This window comes from Ovis canadensis, chromosome 3 (assembly GCF_042477335.2).
Source record: "Ovis canadensis isolate MfBH-ARS-UI-01 breed Bighorn chromosome 3, ARS-UI_OviCan_v2, whole genome shotgun sequence".
Classification (NCBI taxonomy): Eukaryota; Metazoa; Chordata; class Mammalia; order Artiodactyla; family Bovidae; genus Ovis; species Ovis canadensis.
Genome location: NC_091247.1, coordinates 58,149,359 through 58,169,028, shown reverse-complemented (window position 1 = coordinate 58,169,028; position 19,670 = coordinate 58,149,359). Strand labels below are relative to the sequence as shown.

General features: G+C 42.5%; 2 protein-coding genes, 1 long non-coding RNA gene and 1 other non-coding gene across 20 annotated transcripts in view; 1 reads left to right on the top strand and 3 right to left on the bottom strand.

The window, feature by feature from the left end:
* The window catches only part of IMMT (inner membrane mitochondrial protein), a 40,740-nt gene extending 28,614 nt beyond the window's left edge, over positions 1-12,126 (top strand). For 7 of the 17 annotated variants that reach the window (XM_069583089.1, XM_069583096.1, XM_069583094.1 and 4 more), the window contains 6 exons: positions 1,941-2,076; positions 2,620-2,749; positions 5,489-5,712; positions 8,375-8,506; positions 9,706-9,835; positions 11,185-12,126. In XM_069583089.1, coding sequence (XP_069439190.1) covers positions 1,941-2,076; positions 2,620-2,749; positions 5,489-5,712; positions 8,375-8,506; positions 9,706-9,835; positions 11,185-11,819 — 1,387 coding nt within the window. In that variant the 3' untranslated portion in view covers positions 11,820-12,126. Of the gene's footprint in view, positions 1-1,940; positions 2,077-2,619; positions 2,765-4,136; positions 4,152-5,488; positions 5,713-8,374; positions 8,507-9,705; positions 9,836-11,184 lie in introns of all 17 variants that reach the window. The other 10 variants (XM_069583092.1, XM_069583099.1, XM_069583095.1 and 7 more) reach the window with 2 other exon arrangements.
* LOC138436874 (uncharacterized) lies at positions 9,394-11,191 on the bottom strand. The gene is made up of 2 exons (XR_011255647.1): positions 10,825-11,191; positions 9,394-9,494 (listed from the first exon to the last, which is right to left on the bottom strand). It is a non-coding gene; the product is annotated as an uncharacterized lncRNA (long non-coding RNA).
* Positions 12,127-17,349: 5,223 nt separating the features above from the next.
* Positions 17,350-19,670, bottom strand: part of PTCD3 (pentatricopeptide repeat domain 3) — a 29,994-nt gene continuing 27,673 nt past the window's right edge. The window contains exons 22-24 of the mRNA XM_069583109.1: positions 18,877-18,918; positions 18,260-18,418; positions 17,350-17,976 (exon numbers count right to left, since the gene is read on the bottom strand). Coding sequence (XP_069439210.1) covers positions 17,898-17,976; positions 18,260-18,418; positions 18,877-18,918 — 280 coding nt within the window. The 3' untranslated portion in view covers positions 17,350-17,897. The remainder of the gene's footprint in view (positions 17,977-18,259; positions 18,419-18,876; positions 18,919-19,670) is intronic.
* LOC138438503 (small nucleolar RNA SNORD94) lies at positions 19,335-19,470 on the bottom strand. The gene has a single exon (XR_011256428.1). It is a non-coding gene; the product is annotated as a small nucleolar RNA SNORD94 (small nucleolar RNA).

Genomic DNA, 19,670 nt, shown 5'->3' with positions numbered 1-19,670 from the left:
GATAAAGCTAACATGTCTTTTAGGAGATTGACCGCATGATGTTCATCACATCAGTAGGTTATGATTCAGAGCTCTGAGTTCTGTGTTTGTGGTTTGTAGATTATAGTCTACCCAGCCTGAATCGAGAGGGCTCCAGAAGACCCAGCTCTATGCTCAGTGAGCTCTTTGATTTTCTCCCTTGCCTTCGTCTTTCTCAAGCTCTCATTGGCAAGGGAATCAATCTAATCCTTGCAAAAGCTACCATTTATTGAGTGCTCTCGATAGCACAGTAGCAGGTACTGTGCAAAACACTGCTCATGAATTACTTCTAATCCCTATGCCAGGGTGAGCAACAAAGGAGAGGCTGATCTGGGAGCTAAATCCAGGTCTACCGGGTTCTGAAGCCTATGTCTTTTCCTGTACACCATGCTACTCATCTGGTCCACTCTTTATTTATTTATTTATTTTTAATTTTAAAATCTTTAATTCTTACATGCGTTCCTAAACATGACCCCCCCTCCCACCTCCCTCCCCACAACAACTCTCTGGGTCATCCCCATGCACCAGCCCCAAGCATGCTGCACCCTATGTCAGACATGGACTGGCTATTCAATTCTTACATGATAGTTTACATGTTAGAATTCCCATTCTCCCAAATCATCCCACCATCTCCCTCTCCCTCTGAGTCCAAAAGTCCGTTATACACATCTGTGTCTTTTTTCCTGTCTTGCATACAGGGTCGTCATTGCCATCTTCCTAAATTCCATATATGTGTGTTAGTATACTGTATTGGTGTTTTTCTTTCTGGCTTACTTCACTCTGTATAATTGGCTCCAGTTTCATCCATCTCATCAGAACTGATTCAAATGAATTCTTTTTTATGGCTGAGTAATACTCCATTGTGTGTATGTACCACAGCTTTCTTATCCATTCATCTGCTGATGGACATCTAGGTTGTTTCCATGTCCTGGCTATTATAAACAGTGCTGCGATGAACATTGGGGTACATGTGTCTCTTTCAATTCTGGTTTCCTCGGTGTGTATGCCCAGCAGTGGGATTGCTGGGTCATAAGGTAGTTCTATTTGCAATTTTTTAAGGAATCTCCACACTGTTCTCCATAGTGGCTGTACTAGTTTGCATTCCCACCAACAGTGTAGGAGGGTTCCCTTTTCTCCACACCCTCTCCAGCATTTATTGCTTGCAGATTTTTGGATCGCAGCCATTCTGACTGGTGTGAAGTGGTGCCTCATTGTGGTTTTGATTTGCATTTCTCTAATAATGAGTGATGTTGAGCATCTTTTCATGTGTTTGTTAGCCATCCGTATGTCTTCTTTGGAGAAATGTCTATTTAGTTCTTTGGCCCATTTTTTGATTGGGTCGTTTATTTTTCTGGAATTGAGCTGCAGAAGTTGCTTGTATATTTTTGAGATTAGTTGTTTGTCAGTTGCTTCATTTGCTATTATTTTCTCCCATTCAGAAGGCTGTCTTTTCACCTTGCTTATATTTTCCTTTGTTGTGCAGAAGCTTTTAATTTTAATTAGATCCCATTTGTTTATTTTTGCTTTTATTTCCAGAATTCTGGGAGGTGGATCATAGAGGATCCTGCTGTGATTTATTTCTGAGAGTGTTTTGCCTATATTCTCCTCTAGGAGTTTTATAGTTTCTGATCTTACATTTAGATCTTTAATCCATTTTGAGTTTATTTTTGTGTACGGTGTTAGAAAGTGGTCCACTCTTTAAATCTAACTTGAGGTGCTAAAAAACTGAGGTGTTTTCAGTTGGTGAGGAAAACTTCTCTGCCTATTGAGTGTGAAAAAGCATTGAGTAGTTGTTTCAAATTAAATGTTTCATAGACTTAATTGTAACTTGTTACAATTGTGGCTATAACTTGTATTGATTTCAGTTTTTTTAATAAAGTTGCCAAGGATTAATACTAAACCTTTGTTTTATTGGTTTCCAGAGAAGAGTTAGAGAAGATGAAGAGTGTAATTGAAAACGCAAAGAAAGAAGAGGTTGCTGGGGCCAAATCTCATATAACCGCTGCAGAGGGGAAGCTTCACAACATGATCGTTGATCTGGATAATGTGGTCCAAAAGGTGTGTTTTTCAGGTCTTTTATAAGTATTTTTTATTTTTTAATGTCGTTTTGTCAAGGGGTTTTTAAGAATTCAGGAAAATATTAAGATTCCTTTCATCTTTCTCCCTTCCCCTGGAAAAGAATATTAGTTGTTACTAATTTTAGAAACTTGCTTTGGACATGAAGTGGATTGTTCAGTATTGTTGATACATTTTATAATAGGTAAGTGTTTGCTCATGGTCTTTACTACTTACGGAAATTTCCATTTTGTAGCATCTCTTTTGTCTGCACTTCTGATCTGTGTGGTCAGTTTTTCCGTGACCCAGAGAAAGAGGGCCAATGGCGTAAGGAGATGGGAAAGGGTTTATCCATGGCATTTGAACAGAATTAGATGGAAACAAAGACAATATTTACATTCCTTTCTCTGACCTTTAGATTTCTTCCTATGTATTACTTATATATTCACAACCAAATGTAAATGAATACATGAATATGACATATTTTTTGGAGTGTTTATGGTATTTTTTGTTCACTTTAACCACATACCCCTTGTATTTGTTCAGGTTCAGGCAGCTCAATCTGAGGCTAAGGTCGTGTCTCAGTATCATGAGCTCGTGGTCCAAGCCCGGGACGACTTTAAACGAGAGCTGGACAGTATTACTCCAGAAGTCTTGCCCGGGTGGAAGGGGATGAGTAAGTGCAACTGAAGTGTTGGTATTTTACTTTTTCAGTTTTTTTTTTTAAACAACTGATCATCTGATCTAAACTTGTCAGTTCCATTCTCTGGTCTAAACCCGTCTGGCATGCATATTTCATCTCTTGTGCAGTATAGTGTTTTCAGCATTTTATTTCAGTCATACCTGTGACAGGTGACACACCCGGTTTAGCAATGGTGAACGCAAATTCCAGCCAGTGTGGAATCTTAGTGAGTGAAGTGATATTTTAACCTTGACTTTATTTGCCTATTATATGTAAAATTATTGAACAGGTTTGGCACTTTAAAAATATTCATAATGAATTACTTAAGCATACCTTGTGGCTGCTCTGTGACAACCCTGATTGAGAACTCACCCCGGGACATTAGGTGAAAAGGGAAGGTCAGGCTGTGTGGCCTTCAGCTTGCAAATAGCTCAGATTGCCGGGAATTTGGTGGCAATTACACATTGTAACTGCATGAAGCGCTGTGTGACTGAAATCACAGAGATCTGGAGTCTCAAGATCAAAATAGTACTTCCTAAATGCCAGTGTCTTTTAGAAACTGAACGTCAGGTAGCATTTGAAGAACTAGTGATATAGGCCTCTCTCGGGTGAGGGTGTTGAAACTGCATCATAGAACCAAGGCTGGTCTAAGTAGCTCAGGTAATAATACCAGTGCAGGGATTTTAACGGCATTAGGGCCAACCAGAATGATTTAATGGCAAGAAGTAGAATCAAGGCTATCAAAAAATAACTCAGACATGAAGTTAGTTTTCTTTTTCTTGTGGTTGACTCACTTAAGAGGGAGATAGATAGCGGTTTCTCGTCAAAGCAGAAAATAAAATCAGGATTTGTATGAAAGGATTAAGTGGAGAAATCCACCGAGTTTAGTCTGGCAATAGGTTGAGACAGAGCTATTTGCCTTGTCCATCTTTGCCTGTTCTTCCTGCAGCATTGGGTCAGCTCCCTGTTTCTTTGGTTGAGAACCAGATTAAGTGGTTGGTTTAATGGACTGTGACTTCCTGAAATAGCCTGCGAGCTGATGTGAAGTGGGGGAATAAACAAGAACTGTAGTTCCTGTGTGAAAATTTAGTTGATTGCTTCATGAAAAGAGATGAGTCCCCAGAAACCAAAACTACTTTCAGTGGCATTCAATCTCTGATTCTCTGAAATGTTAGGATTTACCTTGATTTATATTGTTTTATGATCCTTTAAAACTTTTTTAGGAAATACACTCATCATTTTGCTTTTCAGCACTAAAATGTGCTTTTTCTACCACTGGCTTCTGGTTCCTTCTTGTTGTCTTTTGGATATTTCTATACAGTGATTAATAACTGATGCATGTACTTTCTTTTTCTCAAACCATTGTTCTTTTCCTTTGTAGGTATTTCTGACCTAGGTGAGTAGTTACATGCATTTTATGTTTAAAGACTTGTGTTTTAAGTCTTAAAAAGGCTCAAGTCTTTATTTTGCCTGTGATTCTCATACTAAACTATCAAAATTAATATAAAGTAGAATTATGTTGCATGCCATAAATCTAATTTGGATATTTTTGTCATCCGTATGTTCTCAGTAACAAAAATGTTTTTACCGTGTGATCGGAAACCTATAGATGTGATATATGTGAAGATATATATTTTAAGTTTTTATTTGATAAAATTTCAAACATTAAAAAGTAAGAAGAAAATTGGAATGAACTCCTGTGGACCTGTCTCCCAACTTTGGCAGTTACCAACACCTGGCTGGTATTGTCTCATTTATTCCCCCAGCTTATGTTGAAGCAAATCCAAAATAGCATATTCTTTCACTTGTAAAAACTTTCTGTATTTTTTACTGTTATCACCAAACCATTGTCACCCTCAACAATAATTCTTTGTGTTATCAAATGTTGCTTCAGACTTCAAATAGCCCACTTTTTGGAATGAGTCTTTTTTTTTTTTAAGTTCTTTTTGATCAAATCAATATCTAAAGTAGCTACACATACTGAACTTGGTCTATAAATCTTATTCTTTTTTTGCTTTTTGATCTACTTAATTGTGGAATTGCATCATTTGTTATATAGTATTTCCCATATTCTTTATTTTGCTGTTACAGCCGTAATTGTTAACCTGTGGTAATATCTCTGAACACTTGTGGAGTGTGAGATTGGGAAAGAAAAAAAAAATTGAATCAGAATCTTTGAGTATGATTATTTTGAAAAGCTCTAAAAATGGTTCTGATGGACAGGTCTGGCTGCAGATGACTGTCCTGGATTATATTACCTGTGTAAGAAAAAGTACATAGCTCTGATTAGGGAAAAGTCTGAGAGAATTTGAATTTGAGTCAAGTTTTAGCAGAAAAGAATCTTTATTTGGATTCCTGTTATGCTTGAAAGAAAATGATTGTGTATGTAAGCTTGTCCTGAGAGGCAAAATTACATTGAGTTATAAAGCCAGTTTATAATTAGTTTAGATTGGAAGAACTACTAATTTGGGTTACTGGAAAAAAAAAAAAACAAAAACTGATTCTATACTTGAAGTCCTCCCTGAACAGTTTTGCTTGGAATTGGAAATATCTAGTTGTTGGGCATGAGCTGTGCATTTCTGATTAGACTGCAGCCTCTGTATCTCTTATGAAATGTCAGCTCCTCTTGTCTTTTCTTTCTAGCTTTGAAAATTAAATTGCAGTCAGTTGAGGCAAGTTACTTGGATTGTGATTTGGGTGACATCATTGACATTTTCATGTGGTTTGGTTTAGCTGACAAGCTGTCTGCCGACGACCTGAACGCCCTGATTGCTCATGCTCATCGCCGCATTGACCAGCTGAACAGAGCACTGGCCGAACAGAAAGCCACAGAGAAGCAGCACATTGCCTTAGCCTTGGAGAAACAGAAGCTGGAGGAAAAGCGGGCATTTGACTCTGCAGTAGCAAAAGCATTAGAGCATCACAGAAGTGAGATACAGGCTGAACAGGACAGAAAGGTAAAGAAATGAGTAAAGTTAACCAATATTTATGTGAATCTAGCTTGATTATCTACCTCTCGAAAATAATAGCAGCAGTCACTGACTTCAGAATACTAGCTGTCAATTAGGCCAGTGCACCTTTGAATGGAGCTTCTGCCCTTGTTCTTGTCAGAACTTCTAGGGAAGGACGGGTCTAACAGCAAGCCTTTATGTTGAGCAGATGCAGAAATGCCAGAAAGTAATGAGCTGCTAGCATCCAGGATTATCTAGCTTATCTTTTCCCAGTGGAGCCTTTCAGCCCCTTAAGCAGTGTTGAAAGAGTCTCTGTTGTTTAGTCACTCAGTTGTGTCTGGCTCTTGTGACCCCAGGGACTATAGCCTGCCAGGCTCCTCCATCCATGGGCTTTCCCAGGCAAGAATACTGGAGTGGGTTGCCGTTTCCTTCTCCAGGAGATCTTCCCAATCCAGGGATCGAACCCATGTCTCATGCATTGGCCGGCGGGTTCTTTACCAACTGAGCTACCTGGGAAGCCCAGGAGTCCCTACTGGATTCTGAGAATATTTTTTTCTGAGTGTTTCTGAGTGGTTGGTAGTTAAGCATGGATGAAATAGCTGTGGTCTTCTGCCTGTGCACACTGTATTAAAGAGGTGTCTACTGACTGATTAGGAACCTTGCTACTCATTCTACCTTCGGGTATTCTCAGCTGCACAGCTGGTCACTTATTCCTAAAAGTGCTTTCTTCCTTAGACTGCCAGATACCACACTCTGCCGGCCCTTCCCCCACCTTGCTGACACTCTTTGGCCTCTGTTGCTCAGCCTTTCAAATATCAGCGTGCATTCGCATTGTCCTGAAACCTTTTATCCATCTTGCTGCCTCCAGGTGCTCTTAGTTAGATCTGTGGCCAATGTCACTGACATTTATTTTGCAGGCTCTGATCTCTGCCTTGGTTTCTTGGGCTGACTTGATGACTCCAGCTGGATTTTCAGTAGTCATTTCATGTTCAAAACAAATTTGTTGATTCTGTGCAACTTGTTTTCCAGGCCCTCAACTTGTTTCTCTCTGAATAAATCTCCATGCACTCAGTTGATCAAGCTAGAAATCGTGCCCAGTTAGGTGTTTCCATCAACTTTCGCGTTCAGGCCACTGAGAGTCTGCCAAGCTCTGCATCAAGAGTAAATCCCCAAACTCTCCACTAGTCTCTCTCTCATTAACCACCGCCTTAGTCCACATTGTCTTCTTGGCAGGTTCCCTGTTTGCATACCCATCTTTCTTTGTTTACACAGGCAGGTGGTCTTTATTTATAAAATATATTCTCATCAGACACTATGCTGCTGAAAATTCTCCACTGACTGCCCACTGCATTTAATATAAAATCCAAATTCGTAACTTACACCTGGAAAGCCCTTGATCTCATTCCTGTTTGAGCCAGGCTCCCTCCCTTACTTGTTTTATTTCGCAGGTTCCCTGAGTTTTTTTGTTGATGTTGTTTTGGTGCCTTGACTACATCTTTTTGAAGGCAGAAGGAGAAGAGGGTAGTAGAGGATGAGATGGTTGGATGGCATCACCAACTCAATGGACATGAGTTTGAGCAAACCCCGGGAGTTGGTAATGGACAGGGAGGCCTGGCATGCTGCAGTCCATGGGGTTGCAAAGAGTTGGACACGACTGAGTGACTGACCAACAACTAAATGCTCCCATTCCTATTCCCTTCCCTCTAGAGTGGAGCCTCTGTATTACTTTTTCGTCTGTTGCCCTATTTATTTTCTTAAAAACAGGTATCACAGTCTGAGATGTCACTCATTCCTCTCTTGAAATAGTATACCTTGGCAATAGTGCGAGAAGTTTGTCTACCTTGAGCACCATTTCATTCACGCTTATAGTGGGCAGTTCTTGGCACAGGACAGGCACTTCATAAATATTTATCCATTGACTGAATGGATTCATTCATTAACTGTATTGTTTCTGAGAAAAATTAAGTTATGAATTCTAGGTAATTAGTGTTAAGTAATTTGTAGCATGATCCATGTCTAATTATTAAGCCAGACTTGATAGACTTTCCAGTTTTGCCTTGCTTTGGCCTGTGTGAATCTAAATTCATATAAAAATCAGCAGTTTCAGAGAAGCTTTCTTTGTTGAGAGAGATTGTGTTCAATAACTGCCAGATATTTGTTAATTTTCTTAACACTTCTGCATGGTAGGCATTATTATTCACAGAGGATAGAATGGAGACAGATGATGAATAATTTCCCTGAGGGCAGACAGATAGTTGCAGTGAAGCTGTGTTTGATCTCAAATCTTTATAGTTGTTTTTTTCAATGACCTTGGATTTCTTAATTCCCAGGGGAGTTTGTGATTCAGGAAATGACAGTGTTTGTTTAGGAGACAGCTTGGTGATATGGAGGAAACACAAGTTTGAGGGAGGGGTCAAAGAAGCCCCTGTTTGAATCTGATTTTGCTATAGCCATGTGACATAGCTGTGTGACCTTATATGAGTCGCTTCCCCACACTTAGCTTTCTGATTCATATTAGCATTCGAAGTACAGAGTGTGTTCACATTGACAGCCAATCATAGGGGTTCCAGACCAACAAGCTGCCATCATGGTGGTTACTGGTCTTTCTCGTTTGCATAAGCATTTGTGCAGATTTGAGAACTCCTCATTACTGTGCTTGGCTTCACAGGTAGAGGAAGTCAGAGACGCCATGGAGAATGAAATGAGAACCCAGCTTCGCCGGCAGGCTGCTGCCCACACTGATCACTTACGAGACGTCCTTAGGGTCCAAGAGCAGGAATTGAAGTATGAGTTTGAGCAGGTGAGGACCTGTTGTAAAGCATTGTCTCCTCTTCAACCTTCTTTTCCCATTTATGTTATAAACAGTCACTGCTTTCATCTAACGTCTCCACGTCCTTTCATATGAGGTGTGGAAGCATGGAGAAAAGTTTCTAATGGTACCCATCGTGGAGTGCAGGGGAAGGGGGAGCTTTTTTGTCTTGTAAATATTCATTGATTTGGCTGCGTTGGGTCTTAGTTGCAGCATGTGGGATCTTTGTGAGGCTCACAGACTCAAGTTGTGGTGTGCAGGCTCAGTAGTTGAGCCAGCAGACTTAGTTGCTCCTCAGCATGTGGGATCTTAGTTCCCTGACCAGGGATCAAACCCTAGTGCCCAGCATTGCAAGGCAGATTCTTAACCACTGGACCACCAGGTAAGTCCTGGTTGGGGGTTGAGTGGGTAAAGTGGTGGGCTTTTGTATATTTGCAAATCTGCTCCTTCTTACATTAAGGTGTCCTGTGTGATCAGATATGTGTTTTATATCTATGTCCTAGTCATTTGGAGACTTCAGAGCTTTAAGGAGTGTTGGTACAGGGGTTTCAGGTATGCAGGTGATGATACTTGGCACATGCATTTCCTGCTTTATCTCCACAAACTCTGTGGATTACGTAGTACTGATTTTTATATCTGAGGAAACATCCCAGAGAGGTGAAGTTTGGAAATACAGAAAATAGTTTCTACTCCGGCCGTTTTATAATACATTATTATCTTGTCTCACAAGAAGGAAATGAGGTTTTCTAACTAAGGAAAGCTTCTGGAAAATTGAAATTTATGCCGATAGGAAAAGGTGTATTACTTTAAATTCTATTTGTTGCATATTTTTCTGAGAAAAAAAAATGAACTCAAGAAGATACTGAATTGAATGTAAATATGGGTGGCTATATAGTTACTTTATTTTCTAAAGTTGTCACTTTCTCATTTTAATAGACTTCTTCCTTCTGGTCTTCTTCCTCTTAATATTAGGTTCCACCTGTAAATTTGTAGGAGATTAAAATTAAACATCAGCTATAAATTTTAAGAAATTTTTGAAACTTGACACACACTGTAGGAGTTTCGTGACACCTGTCTTGAGATAAAGGTCCTTTTTGCTTTTGAACATTGCAGTTGTTGGAAGACTTAGTGACCCAATAAGTGACATACATGGAGGTAGCATCACTTTTTGTCAACTGTTATAATTTCAGGACCTGTCTGAGAAACTTGCTGAACAAGAATTACAGTTTCGTCGGCTCAGCCAGGAGCAGGTTGACAACTTTACTCTGGATATAAACACTGCCTATGCCAGACTGAGAGGAATCGAGCAGGCCGTTCAGAGTAAGCACGTGGAACCTCTTACAGCTGACTTCATTCAGCCCTACTTCTTAAGAGTAAATTCTCGTTACAAGGATAATGGCGTACTTGCGTTGACATTAGGGAATGAAGATGCCAAAATCACTCTAATAAGTTTTATTCATTTCTTAGAAAATTAGCATCAGATTTGGTTAAGTTTGGATTACAGAGCTGTGAGAGGACACTTAAAAGAATCTAAAAGTTAAAGTGTTGGTCACTGAGTCGTGTCCAGTCTTTGTGACCCCATGGCCTGTAGTCTACCAGGCTCATCTGTCCATGGACTCTCCAGGCAAGAATACTAGAGTGGGTTGCCATGCCCTCCTCCAGGGGATCTTCCTGACCCAGGGATCAAACTCAGGATTCCCGCATTGCAGGCAAATTCTTTACCATCTGAGCCACCAGGGAAGCCTAAAACTTAAGGAATCTAAAACTTAAACCTAAAATACCTTGCAGTTAGCTCATTATGTGACCAGCATGAGGTCACCATTTACATGGCAGTTTACCCTACATACTTTGGTTGTGTCCCACACGCCAAGTGGAGAAAAGGTCAGTGTTGTGGCATGCTTACCCGCAAGGCTCTGCTGACCCATGTGCAGTCCTGCTGTCACAGGGCTAGCTGGGGGTGATTTGCTGTTCCACCCACCAGATGGACAGTAGTTAATACTGAAGCCTCCATGGGCCGCACTGAGAGGGAAATGTCCTGACAGTGAAGATGTGATTAATGAAATGGGCTTCTTTGGGGTGTGATGGAGCCTTTTTTTTTGTCAGATTAGTAGAACAAACTGAGTATTCATGAAATTTCAGGATCCAGTAGCCTCCCATTCTTTTGCAGGAAGTTTCTGATGGCCTTAGTAGAAGTCTTAGCCTAGATTAAGAGGTGTGTTTCTTTCTCAAACATTTCTGGAGATAAACATATCTGAATTAGATACCGTGCATTGTCCCAGATGTCACAGGGAGAGGGAAGGGAGACTCACCTGTGTACATCCATCTGCCCCGTTCCCTCCAGAGCTGTAGTCAAAACAAGTCCTCAGCCACTGATGGACATTGGGTTGTTTCCAGTGATTACAAATAAAGTTGTGATGAAAATTTGTGTACAAAAAACCCCCACCACCACGAAGTCCTCAGCCAAGTATGTTGTGACTGGTGTCCTCATGTGAAGAGGCCGGCTAGGAAAGACTGCACCAGAAGCAAGTGGTGGGATGGGCGAGGCAGAGGTTCTGTCCAGCCCCATCTTCCCCTTTTGTGGACTCAGCTTGTTGAAAGTGCATCAGTTCTCTGCATGTGTGAGATGGACTTGTAGTTAAGTGGGGAAAACAGTCTGTCTTTTTTTGTAGGTCATGCAGTTGCTGAGGAGGAGGCCCGAAAAGTGCACCAGCTCTGGCTCTCAGTGGAGGCCCTGAGGTACCGCATGAAGACAGCGTCTGCAGACCTGCCCACGGTTCCCCTGGGCAGTGCTGTTGAGGCCATCCGAGCCAGCTGCTCCGATAGTGAATTTGCCCAGGCACTAACCGCGGCCCTCCCTCCAGAGTCCCTGACCCGTGGGGTGTACAGTGAAGAGACCCTTAGAGTCCGTTTCTATGCTGTCCAGAAACTGGCCCGCAGGGTAGCCATGATCGATGAGACCAGAAATAGCTTATACCAGTACTTCCTCTCCTACATACAGTCCCTGCTCCTGTTCCCCCCTCAGCAGCTGAAGCCGCCAGCAGAGCTCTGCCCTGAGGATGCAGATACGTTTACGCTCCTGTCATACGCCTCCTATTGCCTTGAGCACGGCGACCTCGAGCTGGCAGCAAAGTTCGTCAATCAGCTGAAAGGGGAGTCCAGACGAGCAGCCCAGGGCTGGCTAAAGGAAGCCCGTGTGACCCTGGAAACCAGGCAGATAGTAGAGATCCTGACAGCATATGCCAGTGCTGTGGGGATAGGGACCACTCAAGTGCAACAGCAGGAAGGCCTAGGAAGAGTCCCGTAAAGTCATGTTCTGTATCAGAGGAAATCGGCAGTAACACCTGAAGGTTTTGCAACAGGGTCTTAGAATTGTCTAGAAGTGAGAAAGTTACGAGTACTGTTGCAAATGTTAACACCTGTTGCATCCACCTGCTATCATGTCAGTCCACTCCAGGAGTATGTTATTTGCAACTTGTGTAACATTTTCTGTTCTTCAGGTTTTACTGATCAGGCTGGTGAGCCAGTCAAATAATGTTTGTGATCACTATTACTATTGATTTTGCCCTTGGAGCAAACTGAATAAAATAAAAAGATGAAAACTGAGTAGCTTATCCCGTTTCAAAAAGTACCATTTCTGGTTTGTTGTGTATATAGAAAATTTCCTTAGAAGCAGCAACAGAAGTAGGAACTCCTGGGTGCTCAGTTTCTAGGCTGTGAGTTGGGTTATATAGATAAGCCAAAATGGCACTATATTTATAATTAGAAATATATCATTCCAGTGATTCGAAGGCATTAGAAATAGAGTGTATCCCAAACTTTGATTGCTACCACAGGGAAAAACTGTTTCCCATTGGGGCACAATACATTCACACATGCCCTGATGTGTGTGTGTACCTGAAACAGTTTCTGGAGCCACTCCTTCTTTATTGTTAGCATCGTTTATTTGGCTGTGCCAGGTCTTGGTTGTGACACGTGGAATCTTTAGTTGTGTCATGCAAACTCTTAGTTGGGGCACGTGGGATCTTATTCCCTGACCCAGGATCGAACCCGGGCTCTGTGCATTGGGAACGTGGCATCTTAGCTACTGGACCACCAGGGAAGTCCCTCTTTTCTACTTGTGATGCACTCTCTTCTGGTCTGTGGCATAGAGAAATGTTGGTCTCTTCTCTGCCCACAAATTAATGCCACAGCCCTCAGAAGAGTTCCTGGCTCTGAGTTCTGACACCCCGGTAGCTGCCCTTGTTCCTATTTGGTGTGTGGACTGTGAATCTCTCCAATGAAGTGGGGTGGTGAGCCTGGAATCTTAAAGGGATTTGAACTGGATTGCTGTCAGACCCAGAGAACTTGCTTACCTTGCTTCTCTGAAGACTAGAACAATTTCCTAGTGGGTAAGCATTAACAAATGTTTTATCTTTTATTTTTCATTTCATGAAATTACTGTCAACATTTTTTTCCAAAATCATAATTTTGTGGAGGCATGTGTTCATACACAGATTACTGAAGAGGCATTTTAATCTGAGCAACATACCTGGAAATCATAAAAAAAGAGACAATTGATTATTTCTGCAGGAGTATACCAGCTGATGATTGTTACATGAGCAGTATGAAAAGGCAAAAAGGTACGACACTCCCCAGGTTGGTAGGGGCCCAATATGCTACTGGAGAAGAATGGAGAAATAACTCCAGAAAGAATGAAGAGAGAGCCAAAGCAAAAACACCACCCAGTTGTGGATGTGATGGGTGATGGAAGTAAAGTCCAATGCTGTAAGGAGCAATATTGCATAGGAACCTGGAACATTAGGTCCATGAATCAAGGCAAATCGAAAGTGGTCAAACAGGAGATGCCAAGAGTGAACATCGACATTTAGGAATCAGCAAACTAAAATGGACTGGAATGGGTGAATTTAACTCAGATGACCATTATATGTATTACCGTGGGCAGGAAGAAATGGAGTAGTCCTCACAGTCAACAAGAGTCCAAAATTCAGTACTTGGATACAATCTTAAAAACAACAGAATGTTCTCTGTTAGTTTCCAAGGAAAACCATTCAATATTACACACAGTAATCAAAGTCTGTGCCCGACCAGTAATGCTGAAGAAGTTGAACAGTTCTATGAAGACCTACGAGACCTTCTAGAACTAACACCCCAAAAAGATGTCCTCTTCATTATAGGGGACTGGAATGCAAAAGTAGGAAGTCAAGAAATACCTGGAGTAACAGGCAAATTTGGCCTTGGGGTACAAAATGAAGCAGGTCAAAGGTTTAGAGTTTTGCCAAGAAAATGCACTGGTCATAGCAAACACCCTCTTCCAACAACACAAGAGAAGACTGTACAAGTGGACATCACCGGATGGTCAACACTGAAATCATATTGATGATATTCTTTGCAGCCAAAGATGGAGCAGCTTTATACAGTCAGCAGAAAAAAAGACCAGGAGCTAACTGGCTCAGATGGATGACGAATTCCTCCTTATTGCCAAATTCAGACTTAAATTGAAGAAAGTAGGGAAAACCATGAGACCATTCAGGTTTGACCTAAATAAAATCCCTTATGATTATACAGTGGAAGTGACAAATAGATTCAAGGGATTAGATAGAGTGCGTGAAGAACTATGGATGGAGGTTTGTGACATTGTACAGGATGCAGTGATCAAGACCATCCCCAAGAAAAAGCAAAGCAAAAAGGCAAAATGGTGGTCTGATGAGGCCTTTCAAATAGCTGAGAAAAGAGAAGCAAAAGGCAAAGGAGAAAAGGAAAGATACAAGCATCTGAATGCAGAGTTCCAAAGAAGAGCAAGAAGAGAGAAGAAAGCCTTCCTCAGTGATCAGTGCAAAGAAATAGAGGAAAACAACAGAATGGGAAAGACTAGAGATCTCTTCGAGAAAATCAGGTACCAAGGGAACATTTCATGCAAAGATGAGCACAATAAAGGACAGAAATGGTATGGACCTAACGGAAGCAGAAGATATTAAGAAGAGGTGGCAAGAATACACAGAACTACACAAAAAAGATCTTCAGGACCCAGATAACCATGATGGTGTGATCACTCACCAAGAGCCAGACATCCTGGAATGTGAAGTCAATTGGGCCTTAGGAGGCATCACTATGAACAAAGCTAGTGGAGTGATGGAATTCCAGTTGAGCTGTTTCAAATCCTAAAAGATGATGCTGTAAAAGTGCTACACTCAATATGCCAGCAAATCTGGAAAACTCAGCAGTGGCCACAGGACTGGAAGAAGTCAGTTTTCATTCCGATCCCAAAGGCAATGCCAAAGAATGCTCAAACTATCCCACAGTTGCACTCATCTCACACACTAGTAAAATAATGCTCAAAATTCCCCAAGCCAGGTTTCAACAGTATGTGAACCGTGACCAGATTTTCAAGCTGGATTTGAAAAAGGCAGATGAATCAGATATCAAACTGCCAACATCAGCTGGATCATCGAAAAAACAAGAGTTCCAGAACATCTACTTTTGCTTCATTTATTTAACTTATATGCAGGATACATCATGAGAAACGCTGGGCTGGAATCAAACGCACAAGCTGGGATCAAGATTGCCAGGAGAAATATCAATAACCTCAGATATGCAGATGACACCACCCTTACGGCAGAAAGTGAAGAACTAAAGAGCCTTTTATGAAAGAGAAGAGTGAAAAAGTTGGCTTAAAGCTCAACATTCAGAAAACTAAGATCATGGCATCCGGCCCCATCACTTCACGGGAAATAAAACAGACTTTATTTTTGGGAGCTCCAAAATCACTGCAGATGGTGACTGCAGCTGTGAAATTAAAAGATGCTTACTCCTTGGCAGGAAAGTTATGACCAACCTAGACAGCCTATTAAAAAGCAGAGACATTACTTTGCCAACAAAGGTCCGTCTAGTCAAGGCTATGGTTTTTCCAGTGGTCATGTATGGATGTGAGAGTTGGACTATAAAGGCTGAGCACTGAAGAATTGATGCTTTTGAACTGTGGTGTTGGGAGAAGACTCTTGAGAGTCCCTTGGACTGCAAGGAGACCCAACCAGTCCATCCTAAAGGAAATCAGTCCTGGGTATTCATTGGAAGTACTGATGTTGAAGCTGAAACTCTAATACTTTGGCCACCTGATGCGAAGAGCTGATTCATCTAAAAAGACTCCAATGCTGGGAAAGATTGAAGGTGGGAGAAGGGGACAACAGAGGATGAGATGGTTGGATGGCATCACCAACTCAGTGGACATGAGTTTGGGTAAACTCCGGGAGTTGGTAATGGACAGGGAAACCTGGTGTGCTTCAGTCCATGGCATGCTGCAGAGGTGAACACAATTGAGCAACTGAACTGATACCAGCTAATGATTGTTATATTCAAGTCTGCATGGCATCTAATGTCCTTTGATTTGGGAATCCAGTAGACTGTTTAGGCCTGGGTTGGGGTTTTTTTAGTTCCTCTTCACTTTCTGCCATAAGGGTGGTGGTGTCATCTGCATATCTGACGTTATTGATATTTCTCCCAGCTTGTGTTTCTTCCAGTCCAGCATTTCTCATGATGTACTCTGCATATAAGTTAAATAAGCAGGGTGACAATATACAGCCTTGACGCACTCCTTTTTCTATTTGGAACCAGTCTGTTGTTCCATGTCCAGTTCTAACTGTTGCTTCCTGACCTGCATACAGATTTCTCAAGAGGCAGGTTAGGTGGTCTGGTATTCCCATCTTGAAAGAGAATTTTCTAGTTTATTGTGATCCACACAGTCGAAGGCTTTGGCATAGTCAATCAAGTAAAAATAGATGTTTTTCTGGAACTCTCTTGCTTTTCCCATGATCCAGCGGATGTTGGCATGCGAAGAGTTGACTCATTGGAAAAGACTTTGATGCTGGGAGGGATCGGGGGCAGGAGGAGAAGGGGACGACAGAGGATGAGATGGCTGGATGGCATCACTGACTCGATGGACATGAATCTGGGTGAACTCTGGGAGTTGGTGATGGACAGGGAGGCCTGGCATGCTGTGATTCATGGAGTTGCAGTCACACACGACTGAGCGACTGAACTGAACTGGGGTTAATTTTGGGGTGTGCTAGTTCTTCTTTGCTGCTGGAGGCTTTTCTCTAGTTGTGGATAGCAGCCACTCTCTAGTACCAGCTCACAGGCTCAGTATGTGGTGCACAGGCTTAGTTGCTCAGCTGCATGTGGAATGTTCTGGACCAGGGATGAAACCCATGTCCTCTGCACTGGCAGGTGGACTCTTATTCACTCTACCACCAGGGAAGTCCCTCAAGTCTTTCTGAGCTAAACTATTCTTGGGTTTCACCTTTCTAAAATCTTTTATAAAGCCCATGGTTGTGCAGGTCAGCTAGACAGCATTCTTTTACAGGTTAGTCTCCTTCCTGGGCCAGGCTGGAGACTCCTTCAGCACCTCCCACCCTCCTCTGCATACCTTTCATTTCAGCATCCCATGCCCTAACACACTGCCTTATCTCAAAGAAATAAGCCCATTTCTCTGGTATACTGGCAATCCTCCACTAAGATCTAAATGATTCTAAATGATAAACCTTGCCTTACCCGTCCACACTAATGACAGCTGTCTCATAGCAGGTCCTGTTACCAGCAGTAAAACAGCTTTACATCATGACCAGGTACACTTACATGATTTGATGACCAGCAACAGGCAGTCATGTCAAAGAAACACTTGAGTCCTCTTTTCACAAGCCTTCAATCAAATCACTGGAAGCACAGCACACCTGAAGAAGGTGCCAGCACGCTCAGAGAAAGGGGGAGAGGACACACCTGTGTCAGCCCCAAGCCTACTGGGAGACTGGGGTGTGCAGAAAGAAGGCAGATGCATACACACATACCTTAGTCACAATATTTATTTACAGCTTTCATCTTCCCAGCTGTGCAGCCTAAAGTCCTGTGATTGTTCAGTTCTCAGATGCACCATGTTCCACATACAAACATCCCTGAACTTGGGATACTACTGACCCAGTATCAATGTGATGAAACTGCACAAAATCTTCCTTTAGACTCTTTCTGTGAATTGGAGAAAGGGCCACTGTCACAGCATCAGCCAACAAAGGGTACAGTCCACAGCAGGGGAGGGCAAATGGCGCTGACGTCAGCTCACAAGATGCCTGCCGCAGGTGTGCTCCAACGAGCTGCACACCCCACAGTGTGTCCACAGAAGTGAGAACAGCGGTGCTGCTGCTCTCCACGTGGTAACCCTCACACAGGTGGCTAGCCTGGGAATTTAACCTAAACAAGCCCGTGTGTATCAACTGTATTTCAAGGTTCACCAAATCTGTACTGTTTTCTTCCTATTACAGATATTAACATCTCAGGTATCCAGTGTAATCACAGCTAGGCTTGGTCACAGCTGCTCCTGATTCACACACTTTTTATTTTATTTGTCTTCGCTGGTATCGCTATCCCTTTCACTATCACTGTCACTGGTCAGTGCGGTTAGGTCTCCCAGGGCTTCCCTGTAAGAAAAATAAATAGGGTCACACTGAAACTCAGGCTTGGGGGCTGGGGGTCTCTACAGCTGCACTATAGCAACAGAGGACAAGATCCAGTAAGTCAATGTATAGGCCTCCCTGACTCGTATGACAAAAAACAGCATTAAACCAACACATCCTGACTTTCTCTAAAAAAAGGGAATTCAGGGGTAGAAAGCTACAGACATGTGAATGGGCAGATAGATGGGCTGCTTCATCTCTTAACTTTTCTTCATGGTGATGACCCAGAGCCCAAGAGCCCACTTACTTCTGTTCTTGGCTGAGGGTGAAGTCGGCAATTAACCTCTGGGTGAGGCCCTCACAAATAGGCAGGCTGAAGGAATTCGCCAGCTTAATGACCTCAATGGCCTGGGCCGGGCTGCTGGATGCTTTGGCACTATCCATAAACTCATTCAGCAACTCATTCCTGTAAAAGGCAAAATGTCAACATCTGCTAGCTACGCCCCTCACAGATTTACATACAGAATCTAGTATCTTACAAAGATCGGTAGCTTTGGAGACAGTTACATGAAGTTTAACTTTAAAGGGCTAATGAGATAATGAATACTGTTAATTCAACATGCCTTCATCCTCAACATCTTCATCATTACATTTACCATCTTCAACATGATTCAGCATGCTGAATGTGGATCTATCCACAGTATATTAACATGTGACCACTAAGCACAGAGTAAGAAAACTGCACTTGCCTCAGGATGCCTCAGATGGTGGGAGTGACTGTCCATTTGCTTGCCTAACAGAAAAGTGCCCAATTGCCACCACTAACGTACATGAGAAATTCCACACCGCCACCCACCCTGTAAGAGTGAAACCTACATGGCTAATGTAGGATGTATGCACGAAGGCCTGTTAACTTGAACTTACCTGGGGATCTTATTATGTTTCCTGAAAAGCCCCAGCATTTTCCTGTTCAAGATGAGATAGGAAAGAGATTAGGAACAGTAGCAGAACAGACGGCAATCGAGTGACCAGAGCTATTCTTCCGGACGCAGACACTAAGTGTCCTTCCACCTACAGTGGAAGCTCCCGGAGACAAACATCTGGAAGCCCTACCAGCTCCCAGCCTCATCTCTACATAAGAATCACTCCAGGTGCCTCAACCCTCTTCTCCAACTTCATGTGTGAACATGACACGCTGCACAGGCAAATGTGTTTTGTTATGAGCGTTGAGAATTGCTGGGGTTCACCCTCCTCTAGAGGATCACTTCAGTCCCCCCAGGGAGGGAAAGTATCACGTGGGCAGAGGGAAGGGAGGGAGGCAAATGCTGTACAATCTCCTCTCTTTCGTGATCCAGCGTGTCTTAAGCTGACATTATGAAGAGCAGGCTCAGATTAAGGCACTAGTCTCATGTAAGCGCTCACCAGCATCCTGCCACATGCAGGATGAAGGAGAAGCACATACACTCAGCTCCCATCATCAGCTGAGGTCCGTACCCCTGCGCCAATCATCACAGCCTGATTCACAACGTGTGTCAACCTGCCCGAGTCAACAACTCCAGGCATCACAGGTCAGCAGCTGTGCAGCAAGTTGTGTGATTCACCACCAGTCAAGACCAGCTGAGGCAGCAAAGCCTCCACCAGCTTTTCCTAGAGAGAGCGAACACCCACACCTTGGACTGACAGTCGTTATGTTCAACATAAGGTCCTCTCTTGGGAAC